This window comes from Schistocerca gregaria, chromosome 9 (genome assembly GCF_023897955.1).
Source record: "Schistocerca gregaria isolate iqSchGreg1 chromosome 9, iqSchGreg1.2, whole genome shotgun sequence".
Lineage (NCBI taxonomy): Eukaryota > Metazoa > Arthropoda > Insecta > Orthoptera > Acrididae > Schistocerca > Schistocerca gregaria.
In genome coordinates this window covers 219973557-219998226 of record NC_064928.1, presented here as the reverse complement: position 1 = coordinate 219998226, position 24670 = coordinate 219973557, and the positions used below count along the sequence as shown (strand labels likewise).

General features: G+C 37.5%; 1 protein-coding gene across 6 annotated transcripts in view; it reads right to left on the bottom strand.

Moving 5' to 3' along the window:
- Positions 1-23726, bottom strand: part of LOC126292008 (kelch domain-containing protein 2-like) — a 180428-nt gene extending 156702 nt beyond the window's left edge. For 3 of the 6 annotated variants that reach the window (XM_049985793.1, XM_049985794.1, XM_049985797.1), the window contains exons 1-2: positions 23422-23644; positions 6182-6383 (exon numbers count right to left, since the gene is read on the bottom strand). In XM_049985793.1, coding sequence (XP_049841750.1) covers positions 6182-6289 — 108 coding nt within the window. In that variant the 5' untranslated portion in view covers positions 6290-6383; positions 23422-23644. Of the gene's footprint in view, positions 1-6181; positions 6384-23421 lie in introns of all 6 variants that reach the window. The other 3 variants (XM_049985796.1, XM_049985795.1, XM_049985798.1) reach the window with 3 other exon arrangements.
- Positions 23727-24670: the final 944 nt, after the last annotated feature.

Here is a 24670-nt window from a genome sequence, read left to right as displayed (position 1 = left end):
GGAAAACTAAGACCACACCAACAGAATGGAAAGAATTATTCATGGTCATGATACATAAAAGAGGAGACAGGAAAGACTACTTAATGAAGCTTGTAAGATTTTGTCTTGTTTATTGCTACATTACTTGAAACTGTATGCAGAAAATATAATCTGGGCTTATAAAAATAACATTCACAGAAATAGATCCAATACTGACAATATATCTGTAATCAGGGCAGTAAATCATAAAGTATAGAAATGTAAACGTCAAATACATTCAGATGATTGTAAAACAGCTTATGGCTCCATTGACAGGCAAAGCCTATGGAATATAGTGATGGATTTGGGATTTTCAATTAGGCCTAGTTCACATTTTGTAAATCTTTGTAAACTGTGCATGGATAACAATGTGAGCAGATTTTTGATATATAGCATTTTTCATATGGTTAACTGCAAATATATGCCCAAATCCACATTTGTAATCCACACTATTCTTTACTGTAAACATGTATTTTACAATATTTATTTTCTGTAACACTTATTATTTTGTAATATTTGTTTATCTCTCAAAATTTGTTTTCTGTAGTAGAGTCTTGGTTACTGTTTACTGTAATATGAAATCATTTTGTTTTGTTTTCATGTGCTACCATAGATTTCTGACACGTTCCATATCCTGTGACATTGTCACAACATGGCTCACTGGAAAAATAAATAAATAAGTAAATAAAATAAATCTATAATATAGGAGTTATGAGTCATTCCATGTCAAATCAACACACTTTAAATAAAAATTTTACCTCATCCTCTTAGACTTTGCTGAAAGTTGGTATACTTATAGTGGGTGCTGAAAATAAGAAAAATACCAAATTTCAATTTTTTACCTCAAACCATTCCTGAAATATGGTAATGTAAACTTTTTAAAAACCGGCCAAAAATGTGTGAATGGACTTTTTTTAAATTGCCCTAGGAGCTGCCCTAATTGAGCTAGAGAACTGGGAAATGTGTCATTTTGCAGCATTTTTCATGCTCTTTCCAGTGATAAACAAAAAACACATCTTCTAATTAATAACCTTTTTCAAAATGGTAATTATTATTTTGATTTAATTTTTTTTACAAAAGGTACATAATTGAAATTTTTCAAAATATTTCCATAACTACATCAAACTGTTGTAAATCACATGGCAAAATATAAATGTGGGAGAATGATGGGTTCATTGTTGAAAAAAATTATTCCGGACTCTTGTTTTTCACTAACGGCCCTAGTTTAACCAAACTGACCTTTAAGGTAGTAAGTCAGTAGAGGACCGTATACATAGGGCTTGATGTCTGTACAATAATTCAGAGACTGGAGCCATTGTTGAGATTATGTATTCTGCATTGTTACCTTCTAAGGCTTTGTGAGCCTACAGCATTATTGTGCACTGAGGTTTTAGTGCAAATCAATTGTTACCTCTGTCTTGACCAGTCTGTATCTATTATATTTAATAGTTGATTTTCAAGTAAATTTATACATTGAAGGACAGTTTATAAGTAATTTTTGTATAAATATGGAAGCAAGTAAAAAGTGCAGTGCTTGTAGAGTGCAGTGTTGTAATCCATTGAAGAAGTCAAATCATTTTATTCGAGACAGAAAAAAACTGAGAAATGTCACAACATGGATGCCCAAATTATTTACTCAAATACCAAGTGGTGCCAAGATTTGTGATAAATGTAGGAAAGATGTAACCAAATTGAAAAATACACCAGGGGCCATCAGTGATGAAAGTGTGGAAGAAGAATCTTATGGATCAGAGATAATCATCAGAGACCAAGACCCTGACTTCACTCCAACTTCAGTAGCTGTTAAAACATTTAACACAACACTTCAAGAACTAGGTGAGTCCCCAATTGACAAGAGAAAACTAACATCTAAGCATTACGACAAATCAAAAGTAAAGAAAATCTCATCAATGACACATAAACTTTTTGTTGCTCCTGAAACTTCGTCAGATACTGACACTGATGAATCCGTTCTTGAAAATCTTGAACGAAACATTAAAAATTCTATAAGTAGAGCAAAAAAACTAATTATTCTTACAAGTTTACCTGAAAAGTGGAGTGTTCGGAAAATAATGAGGGAATTTAATGCTCCTAATTACATTGTTCGGCGGTCCAAAAAAATTTTGAAAGAGAAAGGATTCATGGAAGGTCCAAATCCAAAACCAGGGAAGTGTTTACCAACAGAAACTGTCAAAATTGTACATTCATTTTATGAAAATGATGAAGTTAGCAGGGCAATGCCAGGTATTAAAGATTGTGTGACAATTACAAAAACAAGTGGAAATAAAAAAAAATATCAAAAAGACTTATTTTGTGTAACCTTAAAGAAGCTTACAAGCATTTTAAAGACAAGTTTCCCAACATAAAAATAGGTTTCTCTAAATTTGCTGAGTTGAGACCAAAACATTGTGTATTAGCTGGCCGGAGTGGCACACACACTGTTTGCATGTGCACAACTCACCAAAACATAAAATTAATCATAGAAAATGTCAAACTAAACACAGTAATAAACAGCAGCTTAAACAATTATAAGCAGTGCACTGCAAAAATGCTTTGCAACCCATCATCAGTTGATTGCAGCATGGGAAACTGTGAATACTGCCCAGAGAAACTGTCATATGTAAAATTTTAAAAGACTTCATGAAAACTTAATTGAACAAGTTCAGTTCCGACAGTGGATGTCAGTTGACCTATATAATCTGGAAATTGTTCAGAAAACTCCTGAAGAATTCATAGCTTTCTTTTGTAGTAAGATGTCGACTTAGATTCGGCATGACTTCATTGCCAAGCAACAACGAACATTCCTTAACTCCACAAGAGAAAACCTTACGGAATCTGAATTTGTTGTCATATGTGATTTTTCAGAAAATTATAGTATAGTTCTACAGGACGAAGCTCAGAGTTTCCACTGGACAAGACAACAGATTACCATTCATCCTTTTGTTATATATTACAAACAGGAAGACAAAATTGAGCATATGAGATTTGTCATTGTTTATGATTGCCTGGAGCACAATACAACTGCAGTTTACACCTTTCAAAAGAAGATAATTTCATATCTAACAAATAAATTTCAAAAGCTTCCAAAAAAGATATACTATTATTCTGACGGTTCTGCCGCTCAGTATAAAACAAGAAAAACTTCCCGAACCTTTGACTTCATGAGGAAGACTTCAGCATAAAAGCTGAGTGGCACTTTTCAGCCACAGCACATGGGAAAGGACCTTGTGATGGAGTAGAGGGTTCAGTAAAGAGACTGGCAGCTTGTGCAAGTTTGCAAAGGCCATACCAAAATCAGATCCAAACCGCACGAGATCTATTTGAGTGGGCAGTAGATAATATCACAAATGTTGATTTTGCATATTCCACTCAAAAAGACTATGCTGCTTCAGAAATATTCTTAAAAAGCCGATTAGAAGAGGCATTGACAATCAAAGGAAAACAGCAATTTCACGCTTTCATTCCCAACCCTACATCAAAATTGATAGTCAAATACTTCTCAGGTGATTTGCAGAGTTGGGAGAGGGAAGTAACTACATCACCAGACAAACTGAAGTTACAAGATATATCAGGCTATGTCACCACTGTATATGGCAAAAACTGGTGGCTTGGGTACTTCAAAAAAAAGAACTTGATGAAGTGAAAATAACTTTTCTTCATCCATGTGGACCAGCTAAGTCATTCTCTTATCCTGCACATGCAGATGTCCTGTGGGTGTCAGTTGTGGATGTTCTCACAAAAGTGAATCCATTTACTCCGACAGGGAGAACATACATTCTTAATGAAAGTGACGTAAACCAAACCCAGTCAGTTTTCTTAAAATGTAATATATGAAGTTCCAGGACAATTTATTGGGAAACTGCTTTCAACTCAAAACTTAATTTTTGTCTCAGGTTAGTGTAAATGTATATTTTATAGAAGTTGTTTCAAAATTATTGTTAGTACCTATTGTGTTAAATTTAGCTATGTACAGATACCTGTTACTCAAAAACAAGCATTAGGTATTTAATTTGTTTAATAGTTCCATTTCAAACATCATAGACCAGAGCTATTATGTAAATACTTGTACTTATTCATACTTTATTTCAGTTTGTAGTTAAATGTTCAATTTCTTGTTTTTGTTATATCGGTTAATATACTGTTAGTGAAGTTGTATGAAATTAAAATAAGCAATCAACTTAATTAAAAATATGCTGATTGGTTTTGGTTTAATAAGGTGATGTTTTGATATTTCTAATACTTTTTTTACTTACCTTCCAGTATATTTAAAAAAATTCACGTTTATTAAAGGTCAATTTGGTCAAACTAGGGCTGTTAGTGAAAAACAGGAGTCCAGAATAATTGTTTTTAACAATGAACTTATCATCCCACATTTATATTTTGCCACGTGATTTACAATAGTGTGAAGTAGTTATGGAAATATTTTGAAAATTTTCAATTATGTACTTTTTGTAAAAAAAAATTAAATCAAAATATTAATTACCATTTTGAAAAAGGTTATTAATTAGAAGTTATGTTTTTTTTGTCTATCACTGAAAGAGCATGCAAAATGACACCTTTCCCAGTTCTCTAGCTCAATTAGAGCAGCTCCTAGGGCAATTTAAAAAATGTCCGTTCACACATTTTTGGCCAGTTTTTAAAAAGTTTACATTACCATATTTCAGGAATGGTTTGAAGTAAAAAATCGAAATTTGGTATTTTTCTTAGTCTCAGTGCCCACTATAAGTATACCAACTTTCAGCAAAATCTAAGAGGGTGAGGTAAAATAGGTGTGTTGATTTGACATATAATGACTCTTATTAAGGACAAATGCGTTGCATTTTTTAAAATCTTCCTTAAGCTGGGTTCCACAGCTTGTACACTGGACACTTCTTATGTGTAACCATCACAATGCTGCTAAAATATCTATGTTCTGCAACTAGTTTTCTCACTGTATCACCATCCGGCAGACACTAGAATTTTACACACACTGCCAAAATTTTAAAATATCTTATGTAGGCCATAGGTGTGAAAGTAAGTTGGCCTGGGGTATGATACACAAATGTGACAGTTTTAGATAGATAGAGCCTAGGCCTATATATTGTGCAGATATGGATATGCCGTACATGCCATTTTAATATTCAAAATTCTGGTGGATGATGACACAGTGTCAAAACTAATTGCAGAACAATTAAACACTTAGCAGCTTTGCGGTGTGTACACACATCTTTTGAAATGAAAACAACCCTATTGTCAGTCCAACTTTTTACACCCATGGACAGGGTGTCAATGAGTTTTATAACTATATATTTCATTTCTTTAATGAAAGACTCACACAATGCACACGCCTAATGCCAGCAGCATAGGTGACAAATGTGTCACAAGCAAGAACATACACATGAATGAGTAAATCTGAATTCTACAGAAATCTTTCACAGACCGAGAACTTTCTTATAAAGATCTTGTGCTAAATGCATCTAATCAAAAGACAATGAGCGATACAACCCACAAATAATCAAGCAAAAAAATTAAAAAATGAATTTACACTACAGATTAATCACAACAATCAAGATTTCGGAAAAGGTCAACGGGTGGGGGGTTTGCACACAACCATGCACTATGCACTAATTTCTTATGTTTCTGATGCGTCATTATCTATGTACACATTATATAAAACCGATGACCCAAGTGATTATGCCACAATTCACATAAAATCGTGAACGTCATTTCCTCTTCTACAACAAAGCTTTTGATTCTTTCTTGAACAAAACGATGTTACGATATTATTCAGTAACCTATGATCAATTGCAAAAAAATGTACAATAATACAAAAAATATCGTAGAAAATGTGCCTACAAACCACCAACAAAGAACAATAAAACATTGCTGTCTTAGAAAAGGCACCATCGAATATTTGCTATCACAATGACGAAAACCGACAAATTCACTGTCTTTTGTAACATCGATAAATTTGCAAAATGTTATTTTTATTTATGCAATGAAAAGAGACGACACATTAGAATACTTCTCCAACGGCTGCTACCGGTATCGAAAATAACATGGTAATCTTGGATATAATATTTTTGGCTGGCACTACCGTTCTCCGTATACTGTAAACAGGGAATGTGACAACACAATAAAAATACGAACAATACACAGTGCAGAAGATTTTTGACGAACTTACCGTGTAACCTCCCCATACTACAACGTAATTTTTGTAGACTACGGCGACGTGTCCACTTCTTCTATGGATTCTATCGTAAGGAACAGTATACACTTCTTCTGCTGACATATTCAATTTTTTTCGCTTTGGCTCACATTCACTATTTCACATACCAGTCACTTCTTCTTTTGCCAAACACCACAATCGGCAAACATGACGTGCACTGAAATTAGAAAACACTGTAGTGTTTTGTTTTTCCCAACAAAATCGATGTTTTAAAGAAATATCGACCTCATCTGACGTGGCGCGCATATTCGAATTCGTCGCGGGGAAGGCGTTCCGGTAATGATAGATTGCTTTCATTTCTCTGTCCCTAAACATTTGTCCTGCCACCTTAGTAAGTAGTTCCGCTGTTTCACACAGTAAATTGTTTAACTTTCACTATTGTTGCAGCAAATCCAGAGCATAAATTGATATAATTACATTTTCATAGATTTCAAAATAACAACAGCCAAAGAGCATAAAACTTCTGTAAATATTTGAAATGCGAGATGTTTTGAGAGTCAGTCATGCTCGAATTCTTTGGAAGATAGGAGCACGTCAGTAATATTTTTTAAACCACATGTTGCATGGAACAGAAAAGCTTAGTACAGTTCACCACCTGAATTACATCAAAGGAACAGCCAACAACTGTACATTTGGCTCTCTACGGGAGCTACTGAGTTTTCTCTCTTATGTAATCATTAGTATGCCGAAGACCTTCCTCTTCCCTTTACGAACGAAACTAAGCCACGGAAAAGGTGTCCGAAGCTCTGACCGGACTACTCCGTCCTGAATGGACATCCAAGTTATTGACAAAGTGGGAACGTCGCGCATGCGTAAAAGGTAGCGGAACGCGCAGAAAACCGTGCGGTAACTTCGTACACGAACGTATACGAAAAAGTAGCATATGGGGGCGATCTTTTCGATTAGAATCATTTCATATTGCCTGTATGCTTTATCGTCATATAGAAGTCCTATTGATACGTGCATACGAGACAATTATCTTCTTCCCCATCAGTATTCTTCCTCATTTATCATTGTAAACGACGTCACTCATTTGTAAGTAATAACAAATGACATAACAGCTCTCACGCACATTCTATTAAATATCTCATTCTCTTACAGGATAATGCCTCAGCCGTAAAAAAATATCTTGAGAGCAAGCCGACATGTGCAATAACGGTATGTTCCGCATCAGTATGGCCTTAATAATAACTAACAAATAAAAAGGCAGAAGAAAGTTTAATATTTTAAAAAAGATAGAATCTTTTAATTCAGAATAATGTTTGGAGACATTTACATAAATGAGTTTTAGTTTAACAGTTCTATTTTCTGTAACTGAGTTTTTTATCATCGCTTAACAGAACCTGACAACAATATTAAACAGAAAATACTTTCTGTTGTTCGAAATATGTTATGTGACGATCCCTATTTAAGTTGCTTGTAATTGTAATATCTAACTGTTTAGTTGAATCGACAACCCTCAAATTTCTATTATAGAGGGTGTAAATTTTGAGTTGAATAACCAGAATAACTCAAAAAATAAGCTCCACACAAAAAAATGTGTGGAATCCCAAGTTGATTATTTTCGAGTGGGACATCTGCTGATGCGAAAATTAGCCCCCCACCCCAGCCTTCTGGGGTTGGGGTGGGAGGCGACTTTAAAATTTCAAATGGGAACCCCATTTTTTAATTATTGCAGAATCAGATTCTACATAAAAACTACGTACATTTTGTCTTAAACATTTGTTTTGATTCTTGGTAGTTGGTGCTGCAATTCAAGAAAATCCATGTTCTTATTTTTGTGTAGAAAATGGTTATGGATAAATAAAAAATACTTATTTCGTAAATTTTGATTCACTATAACTAAAACTCTCCCTCTCTCCCCGTAGGATGGGGTTTGAGAGAGAGGAATTAGAGTTTTATTAATGTTGACCCAAATATCAATTTTTCCGCAGATTCGGATAACTTTTGTTTGTTTCATGGTCATGAGGTCACAAAAACTTTTAATTATCAAACGAATCATCTGACTAGCTAACTAACTAACCAAACATCCTAATTACTAACGAGTGAACGCATTAACTAAGAAACTAACTGACTCACGAACCTATTTTTTTATTAGATTCGGCGTAATTACTCTTGATTGTCAAGAAGTCTCACAACTGGGATGCTTTCTTAATTTGAGTCGTTTAGTTTCGGGTGAAAAAATGTAGATAAAGACATTCATAAACTTATTGACTTAAATCACACTTTTATTTTATTTCGGAATATCGCAGCTGTTACGTTGTTTGCATTTTTAGATTATATACTATAAATATCCCACTCAGCTGTGATCGATAATCGATACTCTTATCCAGCCCTTGCTCCATCTTTAGTTAGCGAGTGGCTTAGTCTCAGTTATTATTTTATTTTGTTTGCTCTGTGAGTTAATGGATTTGCTCGTTACTAAGTAGGATGTTTGGTTAGTTAGTTAGCTAGTCAGATGATTTTTTTGATAATTAAAAGTCGTATGGCCTCGTGGCCACGAAACAAGCCAAACTTTTCCGAATCTGCGGAAAAAATTAATATTTGGGTCAACATTTGTGAAACTCTAATTCCTCTCTTTCAAACCCCATCCTACGGGGAGAGAGGGAGAGTTTTAGTTTTAACGAATCAAAATTTACGAAGTAAATAAGTATTTTTAATTTATCCGTAACCATTTTCCACGCAAAAATGAGAACATGGATTTTCTTAAATTCGGCGCCAATTACCAAAATTAAAACAAATGATTAAGACAAAATGTGTGCAGTTTTTTATGTAGAATCTGATTCTGCAATAAAAAATGGGATTCCCATTTGAAATTTTAAAGTTGCCTCCCTCCCCGACCCAAGGGGGCTGGGGTGGCGGGCTAATGTCCCCCTCGAAAACAATCAACTTTGGATTCTACACATTTTTTGTGTGAAGCTTATTATTCGAGTCATTACGGTTTGTCAAGTTAAAATTTACATCCTGTATGTGGGATTGCCAGATTAAATTGTTGAAATTAACGAACATTGCCAGACAAAAGGATATGCTGCGTTTAGGGCTGAGGGTGAACACAATGAAACAATTAATACTGAAAATTATATTTTTGTTGCTGATTACAGCTTCCAATAAATTGTTGCTATGCATATTTTTTTGGTAAAAGTAGTTGCATTTGCAAATTTCGTATTTCAACGAATGCATAATTCTGCTTTTACGATACCGACACTCAATTTTTTTTCTAGAGTCAGACCACAAATAATTCAGGCGACTGAAGACTTTCCACACAGGCTTGTTGCACGGACCGCCGTTATCCTTTTGATAATTTTGCAAGTCAATAAATATATTGGTGATATGAATGGAATTCATCTAATACTTCGGTACTGAAAGCCGAAAACGGGGCTGAAATATCGAATAGTTGGGGAAAAAACAGAGCATCTGCAACCCAGATAATATGCATCGTGAAACTGAAATTAGTGCTAACGTGGGGGACCTCACACTTTTTATTGTTTTGGGTCAATGCCATTTTTCACACCATACACCATACACCATACCAGGGCAGAATTATGCATTCGTTGAAATACGAAATTTGTAATTCGTCTTGACGGTAAACGGCAGCATCATCTGCAAACAATCTAAGAGGGCTGTTTACAAAGGTTCTCATATCGTTAATATAGATTAGAAATAGCAGAGTTTTGTAATTCTTCCTATGGGAACGACAGATAACTTCTGCTTCTCTCGATGGCTTCCCGTCAATTACTACGAGGTGCGTCCTTTCTGACAGGAAATCATGAATCCAGTAGTGAAATTGAGATGACACTACATAGGCACGCAATTTGATTAAAAGCCGTTTGTGAGGTTAGTGTCAAAAGACTTCTTGAAATCTAGAAATATGGAATTAACTTGTCTAAACTATTTACCGTCCACGTTTCACTTCCATACACGGCTACACTCCATACAAATACTTTCAGAATCGACTTCCTGACCTTTAAATCTATACTCGATGTTAACAAATTTTTCTTCTTCAGAAACGCTTTCCTTGCCATTGCCAGTCTACATTTTATACCCTCTCTACTTCGGCCATCATCAGTTATTTTGCTCCCCAAATAGCAAAACTCCTCTACTACTTTAAGTATCTCATTTCCTAATCTAATTCCCTCAGCATCACCCAACTTAATTCGACTACATTCCATTATCCTCGTTTTGCTTTTGTTGATGTTCATCTTATACCCTCCTTGCAAGACACTGTCCATTCCGTTCAACTGCTCTTCCAAGTCCTTTGCTGTCTCTGACAGAATTACAATGTCATCGGCGAACCTCAAGGACTTTATTTCTTCTCCATGGATTTTAATACCTAAGTCGAACGCAGTATATGTTCCAAAACCTTACTGGAAATTGATGTCAGTGATATGAGCCTAGAACGCAACGGATTATTTCTATTTCATTTACTGTGCACTGATGCGACGTGCGCAATTTCCCAGTCTTCAGCGAGCGAGCGTTGCATATGACTGTTAAATATGAAGCTGTTACATAAGCATACTCCGAAAGGAACCTAACTGGTGTACATCTGGACCAGTAGACTTGCCTTTGTTTAATGACTTAAGTTGCTTCCCTACAATGACTGTATCTAATTCTAAAATACACATGTTGGTAGCTGTTCTTGATTTGAGACCTGTAATATTTACTGCATCTTTTTCGGTGAAAGAATTCCGGGAAACTGTCTGCAGTAGCATCGCTTTATTGGCGCTGACATCAGTAACATTACCATTGCTGTCCTGCAGTGAAGGTACTGACTGTCTTCGCCAGTGTGGGAGATTTTCTGTGTTCTCTTAAAACTGGCATGTTTTTTCGTTGCTTTTACAACAATGTCCTGACCTGTTTGGCGCACCATGTTGGATCTGTTGCGACTCATATTAATTTACTTGGTATGAATCTCTCAATTTCCATCAATATAATTTCGCTGAATTTAAGTTGCATCTTTTCTACGCTTACATAGTTAGTTTGGAAGGAACGGAGACTCTCTCTTGGGAAGCTTCCAAGCGAATTTTTGTATGCTTTTTTAAACGGACATAATTTGTATTAGTTATGGTGAATTTGGACGTTACGGTATTCGGTCTCGCTACGACCTCGTGGTCAACTGGCTCCATATCTGTCATGATGCTCTCTATTTACTTAGCATTGTTTCCTACCAAGAGATCCAGTGTGTTATCGCAAACATTTACACTTCGAGTGGGCTGCTCACGGAATTACTCAAAACAATTTTCGTGGAACGCATTTTGTACCTACCATTTTGTGCCTACTACAAACTATAGATTTGTATTTCCGCCAAAATATAGAGAGAAGATTGAAGTTACATCACCTATAAATGTATGAGTCGGGTACCTGTTCGAAATGAGACTCAAACTTTTCCTTGAACCCTTCAGCAACTGCAGGAGCCAGTTATTAATTTATTCGAGTTTTCGAGTGCGACATGTACCCATAGTAACTTGCAGCAACTATCTCTTTAAATTTCACTAGAAGATTACGACTTCATAAAGTAACAAAGATGTCACCACCAACTGAATTTAATCTGTCCTTTCTGAAACCTTTAGGTCCTCAGCAAAATTTCACCCGAACTTTTCCCCAGATTTAGCCACTGTTCAGTGACTATATCAATTCCTGCTTCAGTGCCTTCTATGAGAGCATGGAGCTCCAGTTCTTTCCCAACATAGGTCCCAATTTAAAACTATAGTACCAATGTTTTCTAGGCCTTCCTTCGTCCTATGTTTGACCTGCACCCTTTGAGATTGAACCCCTGTTTTAACACTTTCGCAACTCCCTAATCTATAAACCCCCCCCCCCCCCTCCCCACCAGTTCATTCCATATGGCACCCGCTAACTACTTAGCCTCCTCCTGTATGTAATGGGCCTCTGATCTACTAATAAGAACTTGATACCCCACCACCCTATGGTGCAAGTGAAGGAATCTGCAAATTACATGGCTGCAGAACCATCTGAGCTTCTGATTCACTCTCTCCACTCGTCTCTGTACCAAAGCTCCTATCAACAATGCTACGGATGATGAGCTTCGCCTTCTTCTTGTAAGCAAAACTCACTGTTTTTACCACTTCAGATAGCCGGGGGAAACCTCTTCTGCTCCAAAGTGACATCCGTCATTAGTACCAACATGAGCTACCACCTGTAATTGGCTGTACGCCATGCTCTTCATGCCATACGGAAGGATCTGTTCCATAACTGGGATGACTCCCCTGGTTATGCACGCAGTGTTCACAATTGACGTTTTCCCCTCCTTGACGGTCATATGTTTAACACTGGAGTTCCCAACTACCAATAATTTCACCCTCTTTGAATATCTGGACCTGTAGGCCGAGAGTCTTCCTCTGAAATAGGGCAAGCCTGTTGGTAACGTGTGTGGTCTAGAAACTAGTGAGAACGATGGTACTGTGGTCTCCTGGTAGCGCTCTAGGTAAGGATATAAATGCAGAGGAGATAGGATAGGAAGTGATGTGAAGAAGGAATGTAGGATGAGAGTTGGAAAGGGCCAAGAGTCCAGGATAATGTGGGTTGGTGCTTTTATTTGGAGTGGAAGAAGTAGGATAGGTTTTAGCTGATAGGATGAATAGATTTGACGAATGGTATGGGAGAGGAAAACTGTTGAAATTATCTACATGAACATCTACATCTACGTAATTACTCTGCTATTCACGATAAAGTGCCTGGTAGATGGTTCAATGATTCACCTTCAAGCTGTCTCTCTACCGTTCCACTCTCGAACGGAGCGCAGGAAAAACGAGCACTTAATTTTTTTCTGTGCGAGCCCTGATTTCTCTTATTTTATCGTGATGATCATTTCTCCCCATGTAGGTAGGTGCCAGCAGAATGTTTTCGAAATCGGAGGAGAAAACTGGTGATTGAAATTTCATGAGAAGATCCCGTCACAACGATAAACGCCTTTGTTGTAATGATTGCCACTCCAATTCACGTATCATGGCTGTGGCACTATCTCCCCTATTTCGCGATAATACAAAACGAGCTGCCCTTCTTTGTACTTTTTCGAAGTCATCCGTCAGTCCCACCTGATGCGGATCCCACACCGCACTGCAGTACTCCAGAACAGGGCGGACAAGCGTGGTCTAAGCAGTCTCTTTAGTAGGCCTGTTGCACCTTCTAAGTGTTCTGCAGTGAATCGCACTCGTTGAAATGCTCTACCCACAATATTATCTTTGTGATCATTCAAATTTAGGTTATTTGTAATTGAAATCCCTAAGTATTTAGCTGAATTTACAGCCTTCAGATTTGTGTGACTTACCGCGTAATCGAAATTAAGCTGATTTCTTTTAGTAGTCATGTGAATAACTTCACACTTTTCCTTATTCAGAGTCAATTGTCACTTTTCGCACCATACAGATGTCTTATCTAAATCATTTTTCAGTTCTTTTTGGTCCTCTGATGACTTTAGTAGACGGTAAATTACAGCATCATCAGCAAATAATCTTATAGGGCTACTCAGATTGTCTCCTATGCCGTTAATATAGACCAGGAACAATAGAGGGCCTTTAACACTTCCTTGGGGAACGCCGGATATTATTCTGTTTTACTCGATGACTTTCTGTATATTACTACGAACTGTGACCTTTCTGTCAGGAAATCACGAATTCAGTCGCACGACTGAAGCTATATTCCATAGGCACGCAGTTTGGTCAGAAGACGCTTGTGAGGAACTGTGCCGAAAGCATTCTGGAAATCTAAAAATACGGAATCAATTCCACATCCTCTGTCGATAACACTCATTACTTAATGAGTATAAAGAGCTATGTGTCAATAAAGTGTTTTCTTCGAGGTACTTCATAATGTTCGAATAAAGTATATGTTCCAAAACCCTACTGCAAATGGGCGTTATTGATATGGGCCTGTAATTCAGCGGATTACTCCTACTTCCCTTTTTGGGTATTTGTGTGATTTAAGCAATTTTCCAGGCTTTAGGTACGGACCTTTCTGTGAGCGAGCGGTTGTATATACACACATCAAAAAAAGTTTTGCATCACCCTGCTTCCCAGAACTCCTGAAGATAGACGTTGACTGTGAATATTGTATCACAGACACAGAAATAAGGGATAGAATCTTCCTCGTAACTGAGCAAGTCGCGCCTGACGTGCTGCGGAGAGTTTGGCAGGAAATCGACTTCAAATGGGACGGGTGTCGCGTAAAAAAAAATGGAAGTCACGTTGAACGCGTATAGGCATAAGGTAAAAAGCTTGGTGTATTTTGCTATAAAGTGCCACCAAAACCGTGGATGTAAGTTATATGAATAAATCAATATGGGTTTTCAAAGTTGTAAAGTAATTGTTGATACAAATGATAAAAATGCAACTGAAAGGGAATACAGACGTGTAAAAAATGAGATTGTAAAGAAATATAAAATGCTAAGCAGGAATCAGGGAACGCACAGAGACGGTGATCTGAGCACGTACATAGCCATACAGGCACGAATGGAATGGGACAGATAACAATCGATAATGGTGGTAGGCAGTATCTTCTACCATCCATAGTACAATGCTAGTAAGAAATACAAAATTAAGAAAACGTTATAAGATTGAACTAAAGTTATTGCGTATGAATAAAATTATTAAAACCTTATTGCTGTGCACTTTCGTATCTTCACGATAAAAATTTGCAACTATTAAATTTAAAGAATTCCATCATGTTCTGTATAGGGTGATTCCGCTAAGGCGATTATTCCACACGTTTCTGGAGTCGTTTGATATGCCTAAATTCTTTTCAACCCAGACGAATTGTAAGGAAAAAAGTCCTCTCTAAACGACGTAAACTGTCTTATCATAGCAATTGATATCGGTATCAACATCGCTTTCTGAAATGGAACTATACTAATTTCTGCTGCTAGTGTGACAGATCTCAGAGAAATGAATTTAGATGTGTTTCACTCCCCGAAATAAGAAAATTAGTTTCGAGGGCATTGCAGTATTCAGAACTTAAGCTTCGGTGTGAACAGCACAGACAAAATTCGCTTCCGTAGTCTGCTTTTTTTCACGCTTGAAATAACTTTATCAAACGAGAGTTGTATGGGCGATGGAATGATCAGAGAGAACTTTGTGTTCATAGAAAAAGAAGATAGATACCACAAATGCTTGTGGGATCCAAGATCCCCATGCCTACAAACAGCTCCGTTAATAGAAGTAATAGTAGAATTGGGGAAAACATTCACAGTCCAAGAAAAAAACAAAAGCCTGAAGAAGCTTTGTTACCGAGAGTAGAACTATATAAAAACTGCCGCAATTCATTAAACTCGTGAACTTCATTTCTATCATATAGAAACACCGTTAAAGAATATTTTATTGACAACTACTTATATTCATTAGAGGATGATTAGTCTGGGTGAATGAACAGCGAATAAGTAACAAGTGCTGACTGAATGAACAGTGAATAAGTAACAAGTGCTGACTGAATGAAAATGCAACGAACTTTATGTGGATCTCACTTATTTGTCAAAATTATGTCTTATGTTATGTAAGTGAATAAATTTAACACAGTATAATGAAATTGATGCGAAGTCCGAAATTACAGAACAATGTTCACTCATTAAAGGTGGAAGCCAACATGTACCACAGTTGTAAAAATGTATTTGTCAACTAGCTCCACAGCTGACCAACAGAATGAAAGAGCGTATGAGAAGATAAAGGAAATTACTCAGATAGTTAATGGAGACGAAAATTTGATTGTTTTGAATGACTGGAATTTTATTGTAGGAGAAGGAAGAGAAGGAAAAATAATAGGAGAAAATGGACTGGGGGAAGAAATGAAAGAGGAAGCCATCTGGTAGAATTCGGTACAGAGCATTATTCAGTATCGCTAACAATTGCTTTAAGAAATGATGAAAGAAGGTTGCATGTATGAAAGAGAACTAGGGACGCTGGAAGGTTTCAGACTGATTATATAATGACAAGTCACAAATTTCGAAAGCCAATATAAAATGGTAAGACATTTCAAGGGCAAATGTGGACTCTGACTGTGATTTGTTGGTAATGAATTGCAGATCAAAACTGCAGAAATTGAAAACTGCAGGAAATTAAAATATTGGGACACAGATAAATAAAAGGAACCGGAGATTGCTGAGAGTTTTAATGAGAGCATTAGGCAAAGTGGGACTGAAGCAGGGGAAGGAACACAACAGAAGACGACTGGGTAGCTTTGAGACACAAAATAAGAAAGGTAGTAGAGGATATCACCTGCAAATAGACAAGGACTAGTAGAAACCCGAGAAAAACGCAGGTGACGTTCGGTTTAATTCAGGAAAGAATATAACAAAAAAAGGCAGTCATAAAGGATAACAGACATCTAAAAAAAGATTCACAGCTAATAGCTAAGCGGGAATAGGTAGAGGATACATGGAAGGAAAACACTGTTTAAAATTCTGAAGATATAAGGGTACAATGTAAGGAGAACTTATTTACAACTTGTACGGGAACCAGACGGTAGTTATAACAGTCCAGGGGCGTGAAAGAGATGAAGCTGTTAAGAAGGAAGTAAGATGAGGTTGTAGCAAATCTCCGATGTGGTTCAATCTGTACATTTAGTAAACAGTACAGGAAACTAAGGATAAATCCGGAAAAAGAATTAATGATAAGGGAGAAGAAACAAAAACTTTGTGGGTTGCCAGTGACATTGCGATTCTGCCAGACAGTAAAAGATTTCGAAGAAGAGTTGAACGGAGTGGACAGTATCTTCAAAAGAGATTATAAAATGAACAACAGCTATAGTATCTTGAAAAGAGATCGTAAGATGAACAACAGCAATAGTATCTCGAAAAGAGATTGTAAAATGAACAAAGCAGAAGTAAATCAAGGGCAATGGAGTGTATTCGAATTAAATCAGGTGATGCTGAGGGAGATAGTTTGGAAAATGAGAAACTAAATGTAGTAGATGATTCTTGATATTTGTGCCGTAAAATAACTCATTTTGGCTGTGGTTGGGTTGGGTTCTTTGGGGGAAGAGACCAAACACCGAGGTCATCGGTCTCATCGGATTAGGGAAGGACGGGGAAGGAAGTCGGCCGTGCCCTTTCAAACGAACCATCCCAGCATTTGCCCGGAGCGATTTAGGGAAATCACGGAAAACCTAGATCAGGATGGCTTGACGCGGGATTGAACCGTCGTCCTCCCGAATGCGAGTCCAGTGTGCTAACCACTGCGCCACCTCGCTCGGTTTTGGCCGTGGTAGAGAGGACATAAAATGTGCTTAGTCAACAGCAAGAAAAGCATTTTTTAAAAAAGAGGAATTTTTTTTATATCTAATTAAGATTTAAAAGTTAGGAATTATTTTCTGAAGTGAAACATGGATGATTAACAGTTGAGACAAGAAGAGAATAGAAGCTTTTGAGATGTGGTGCTACAGAAGAATGTTGAAGATTAGATGGATAGATCATGTAACTAATGAGGAGATACAGAATAAAATTGGGGAGAAAAGAAATTTGTGGCACAACCTGACTAAAAGAAGGCATCAGTTGATAGGAAACATTAGAGATGTCAAGGGATCATCGATTTAGTATTGTAAGGAAGTGTGGGAGGGTAAAAAATGTGGAGGGAGGCACAGGGGTAAGTAAAGTAAGTTGCATTAGTTACTGAAAGATGAAGAGGCTTGCATGGGATTGACCAGCATGGAGAGTTTCATCGAAACAGTCCTTGGACTGAAGACCACAACGCAGATAACAACAGATTTTACATATAAGCGAGCGAAATCCACACAGTGTAAACTGTCAAAGGATAAATAAATAAATAAAATAAAATCAACTTGGCACTCAACGTTTCAACTGGATGAGTGAGTACGAAAATAAATTTTTGATGTGAGAGCATTTGAAAACGTGAAGTACTTACTAACATCTACAAGATTGCAATGGAACTGAGGAAAAAATTTGCTAACTGTTATGTCTGTAACGTAGTATTATGCAGCAGTGAAAAGCATGGAGAATTAAAAAGAAAGAAGAAAGATATTTAGAAAGTTCTTAAATGGGGGTTTGAAGAAGGATCCTTATGGTGAAGTGGACAGGTAGATTTTAGAGTGAAGAAGGGACAGAGAAAAAGGGGAAGAGAGGAGATTATTATAAGTGATCAGAAAGGGGAAAAAATTGGCTGAGATAAATAATTATATACGGAAAAGTGGGAAGATTGAGATAATAAGGCAGGAAGAGATTTGGAATGATGGACAACATTAGAAGACGACGAAATTACAAATAGACGAAGGAAGGTACTCAGAACAGGACATGATGGAGAGCTGAAACCTGTCATAAGACATATACACTGGAGAAAAAAAGAATGCTGATTCATAGAAACAAGAATTGAGAAAACCAATCCAGTTAGTAAAATTGGGTTTTTAATGGGTTTTATTTTTGTAGGAGAATTTCTTACACTGAAAATTAAATAGTTCAGTTTAAATTCTTATTATCAATATAGTCAAGACCCATGTTTACAAGGACTTTATTCTAAAAAATGAAGAAATTGTAGCAGAGCTCTCTTAAGAAGTCTTTACTAACGTTAACAGAATCTTGGATCATGTTGTAATTTGTTAAGATGCCCCTCATCTTCTCTGACAACTGTCGGTGGTTTGTAGAGTCCTGGATCTTCTTCAAGCAGACAGCACCAATACTGCACAAGCTGTTAAACTAAGGATTGATCTTTTTACAAAGTCCTAGTATGGAACCCAGGTTCGTTGTTTGTCTTCAGTCTGAAGACTGGTTTGATGCAGCTCTCCATGCTGCTCTATCCTCGCAAGCATTTTCGTCTCTGAATAATTTCTGCAACCTACATCCTTTTAAACCTGATTACTGTATTCATCTCCTAGTCTCCCTCTACTATTTTTACCTCTCACACTTTCCTCCAGTATTAAATTGTTGATCCCTTGATGTCTCAGAACGCGTACTATCAACCAGTCCCTTCTTTTAGTCAAGTTGTGCCACAAATTTCTTTTCTCCCCAATTATATTCAGTACTTCCTCATTAGTTGCGTGATCTACCCATCTAAGTTTTAGCATTCTTCTGTACAACAACATCTTAAAAGCTTTTACTCTCGCCTTGTCTGAACTGTTTATTGCCTGTGTTTCACTTCCATATAAGGTTATACTCAAGATGAATACCTTCGGAAAAGAATTTCTAACACTTAAATCTATATTCGACATTAACCAATTTCTCTTTTTCAGAAACGCTTTTCTTGTCACTGCCAGTATACATTTTATGTCCTCTCTACTTCAACCGTCAACAGTTATTTTGCTTCCTAAGCAGCAAAACTCATTTACTACTTTAACTGTCATTTCCTAATCTAATTTCCACAGCATCACTTGATTTAATTCGACTACATTCCATTATCCTCATTTTGCTTTCGTTTATGTTCATCTTATATCCTCCTTACAAGACACTGTCCATTCCGTTCAACTGCTCTTCCACATCATTTGCTGTCTCTGACAGAATTACAGTGTCATCGGCAAACCTCAAGGTTCTTATTTCTTCTCCATGGATTTTAGTTCCTATTCCAAATTCCTTCCTTTACTGCTTGCTCAATGTACAGATTGAATAACGTTGGGGATAGGCTACAACCCTGTCTCACTCCCTTCTCAACCACTGCTTCCCTTTCGTGCCCCTCGACTCTTATAACTGTCATCTGGTTTCTGTACAAATTGTAAATAATCTTTCGCTCCTTGAATTTTATGATTGCCACCTTCAGAATTTGAAAGAGAGTATTCTAGTCAACATTGTCAAGAGCTTTCTCTGCGTCTACATATGCTATAAACGTTGGCTTGCCTTTCCTTAATCTATCTTCTAAGACAAGTCGTAGGGTCAGCATTGCCTCGCGTGTTCCTACGTTTCTACTGAATCCAAACTGATCTTCCCCGAGGTCGGCTTCTACCCATGGCTGACTCTTCCAAGAATATCAGCAGTTCTGACGGAGTATTGTCTACTCTGGGACCCTATACGAACGCAATAAAGAAAACGAAAGGAAAAAGCACTGGAATCCTTTCACTACATTGATAGCATGCTAGACCCAAGATTTAGAGGAGACGATTAACTGCTTAACAAGAGTAAAGTGCAGAAAACTGGTTGACAGAGATGCATTCAGAGTGGATTTATAGCGCTATGTCTTTTAGGATAGCAGATTCTGATTATTTTTTTACCACTATGTTTTCCGATTCATTTTAACACAGTCCGACAAAACAAATGGTGGAAGATAATGGACTGAAAATAGCATAAAAGGAAACTTAGCAACAACATTCGTTACTTTTGTGAGAAGCTTATTTCTTGCCCTGCCAGTACTGCAACCAGTGAGAAAATCTTCTCCACCTACAGGCTTGTTTGGTCAAAACTACGAAATGATTTATGAGAGAAAAGTGCTGATGAATTAGTGAAGATCTATACATTTCTGCCTGCTTCAAAAACGTGCTGAACTGTAATTTACAATCATTACGATTCTACGTTGACTTAAAAGTTTTTTTCTAGAAGTTAAATATTTCTTATATTTCAAGAAAAGTTAAAATACAGTGTTGATAAAATAAATTCTTGTGACAGCGAATAGATGCTTCCAATAAATGTGACGGCTCTTTTTAATTTGTGTGAGGCTAAATATATATCATTTAGTCTGATTCAAAAGGGTATTTTTGGCTCAAAAACGGGCTGTTCGAGCTATGTGCGGTATATGTTCGCGTTCCTCTTGTCGACTCCTACCAATAGTCTGGTATTTCTGACATTGCCCTCACAGTATATATTTTCTTTAATGTCGTTTGTTGTTAGCAATATTAGCTTATTCCCAAGAGTTAGCAGTTTTCACTCACTTAATACTAGGCAGAAGTCAAATCTGCATGTGGAATGCACTTCCTTGACACTTATGCAGAAAGGAGTGCAGTATTCTGCTGCATCCATTTTTAATAAGCTACCACAGGAACTCAAAAATCTTAGCAGTAGCCCAAACACTTTTAAGTCTAAACTGAAGAGTTTCCTCATGGCTCACTCCTTCTATTCTGTCGAGGAGCTCCTGGAAGAGCAGAAAATTTAAGCAAATTCCAGTGTTACATTGTTGATTTTCTTTATTTAAACGTACGAATTGTTGCCTGAATATGTTACTTATATTTCATTTTATCTGTTTCTACTATCGTGTTATAATTTCATGTGTTGACTCGTTCCATGACCATGGACATTCTCATTAATTTTATCCCACGGAACAATATATAAATAAATAAATTTTCATAACTGAAAACAGTTGGGTTTTATTGATAGTTTGGCACGAGTTTTATATGTTTTTTTTTTAAATAACCCTCATGCTTTCTTGGGTAGAATTAAATTACAACAACCCTGATAGGAACAAGCGGGTAAGAGCCATGTACTCTTAGACATAATATTTCTACATGAAGTTACGTATTTCTCAGTTTTTATTTACTTTTTCTTTCACATGGAGTCTGACTGGGTATCGATCACAGGTACTGTGGTAGCTGGTCTCATGATATCCAGCTGTTGAAGGAAAATATGATATTCACCACCAACAATGCGCTGTAGAGAATTGGTGCTAGAGTTAGTCCCACTTTCTGTGATTCGCGGGGTTGTGAGTAGCTCACAAGACCTGAGGATTCAATCTGTCCGAGTTCTTCATGAGAGAGTCGGACTACAAAAAAAAGCCAAGCTTCCCCGTTGGTCCATACGTCTGCTGGATTTGGTAGACTTTTCAGTAGCCTATCACCGAAAGTGTTCTTTCTTAGAAAACAAATTATCTAACAGGCAGAGTACAAAGTCGAGAAAGGTGAGAATGTCGCGTCCTCCAACTGTACAGAAATCGCGAAGAGTTATAACGGATAGGGACGCGGGCATTTGCGTCACAACAGGCCGAAAAATCAATATTACATTCTGCGAGGATGGAAGACGGCGGAAGCCTTAAAGTTGCAGGATACGTGGCGCTGATGCCGGGCAAACAAAATGTAATCCTCTAAAACAGCGAATGGTCGGTTTACAATAAGAGTTTTCAGTGTCATTCCGTTTCATTGTCAAAAAGACTCGCACTTAGCAAGAGCGCCAATAACGTGATGTCACAACAAGCGGATTCCCAGACTCTGCTGCTTCAAAATTCACGCAGCTGCTTTGGTGGTTACCCGTTATTCTAGAAGTTCAAATACGGAAGTTTTCACCAGCTGCGGATTTTCAAACTGGCGACTTCACAATTCCCCCCCTCCCCCCCCCCCCCGAACAGAATTTATTCTTCTACTGACAACACAAGAACTTGTTGTATCCAAGAGTTAAGCATCCGTTTCTTCTAAGTACGCCCTTTTAGCTGACAGCTTCCTTCGTCGTCTAATAGTGCCATTGACAACTACACCAGATAGCCGTGGATTTTGTGTGACTAAAGCGTCTGAGTGCGGGTCCAAGATTAATCTACTTTCTTTCATATGTTAGAGAGCTTCCTCCGAGCTGTAGTGGCTAGTGTCATTCATTGACTACTAACCCGCCTAGTACTGGTTTTGATTTTTCTGTGATGGAGAAGTCTTCAACAGGGGTTCCAAAAATTCTCGTTTGGACAAATGTTGAGCCACGTGGATACGTAAGCATCGGTTTCAATATGGAATATGCGAGGGCTTTCAAGAAATTATAGGTCGCAAAGCATTAATTCGGTTTCATTTATCTGACGATGCATTTTTCACCAACAATTGTCTACATCTAAATGTAGAATCAAAAACTACTACGTCAAAAATTTCTGAAAGATACTATAGAGTATCTTACACTGCACTGAAAGAAGTGGAAAGAAGTTGTCACACAATTGGGAATTTATTCTAGAACATCTGCGGTATGAAGCAGCGGCCACTTCACAACTAATTAAGAGTCGTTAATGCCTTGCTGCGCACTTGCAGAGAACTGGTATGTAATCTCCGCACAGTATGTAATTTGTAATAAAGTGGATCTTGCTTTGAACTGGCACCATATGCTAACTTGTAAAAAGTTACAACACTGTCAAATGCTGTAGTGAGAAGCTTTTAAACAGGCAAGTATGTACCAACGTCATGAGCGTTAAATAAATAACATTAAATAATGTCTAAACCAAACAACTTTCCCGGTACGTACACCGAGTTACGTGGAGGAACTGGAACGAAAATTGCCTAGGAGACTGAATGAACTAGAAAAGTTTTTATCGTGCTTAACTACAGTTAATTAAAATGAAATACGATTTGAAATGAATGCTTACCTCTTTCTGTTGAAAGTCAGGGCATAAACTACGCATCAGAAATATGATATACTACAAGTTAAAGACACTGTTGCACCGTTGTCGTCCCCTTAACTAATGCGCCACATAGCCTTGCTTGCGATGACAGTCCATTATTAATGGAATTAATGCTGGACAGCAAGAGCGGCGACAAACGCACGTCGGCCGACATTTTCGCAGGATGCCACCTTCCCCTCTGAGTCCTGAATTGACGTAGGGACCGGGAGCGCGCAGTTCAGCAGGTGGCCGTAGGATGGCGCGCGCGCTGCTGGCCGATCAATGTAATTGAGCCAGATTGCCTAGCAACAGGAGAATGTGCGCAGATGGGTGCGTTCATTTTATGGCTCGAGGGGAAGTCGCGAAATGGGCGTGTCGCATGCAAGTGTTACGTCAACTTTGTGTTTCGAGATTTACCCCCTTACCATTGCGCAATACTAGTTCGAGCATCGTACTCCGTCTTATACTGTCCCATTGCCATCGCCATCCAGAGTTGAAATGGGTTACATCTGTTGCCTTTACTAATTCGTCCACTTTCAGGCAGAGCCTTTAAAAAATCGATGTTCACTTAGATCGCATCGTGAGTTAAGAACTTGTGATACGGGCGTTTTCCTTGCCTTCAACTGACACCCATGACTTGATCCAATTGCAGAATTATTGAATTGTTTCCCGCTTTACAGATTGTCATTTCAGCCGCTTGTTCAACGCCAAGCAGCGAATTAACGATCACATAAATAATCAAATTCAAAAATAAATAAATATGGTAACAACGGGGCAAAGTAAATATTGCCAGACTGACTAAATTTCACAAGAACTGCTTGGCGCATTGCTTCCTTATATCGTTCGGTATTAGATCGGTGCCCCGTAGTGTTGAGAAGTACTCTCAATGTTCCGGAACTCGATGGGTGAAAACGAAACCCTTATAGGAGTGCTTTGCTGCCCGTCTGTCTGTCCGACTATTAGAAATCCATTCTCTCAGGAGCAGGTAGACGTGTCAAGGTGAAATTTATGTCATATTTTCAGCTCCCCCTTCGGCGGTATAAAGTACTGAAGCTTCTCAGTAAGCGCAATCAAAAGATACGGCCATTTGTGACAAATATTTTGATACTCGCAAACTAACTCATCAAACCCTATACGGTACTTCCTGTTGGCCTAGAATCATGAAATTTGGCAAACACGAAGGTTTCACAGTACAGCCAAAGGGAAAAACGAAAACTGCAAATTTGTAATTATA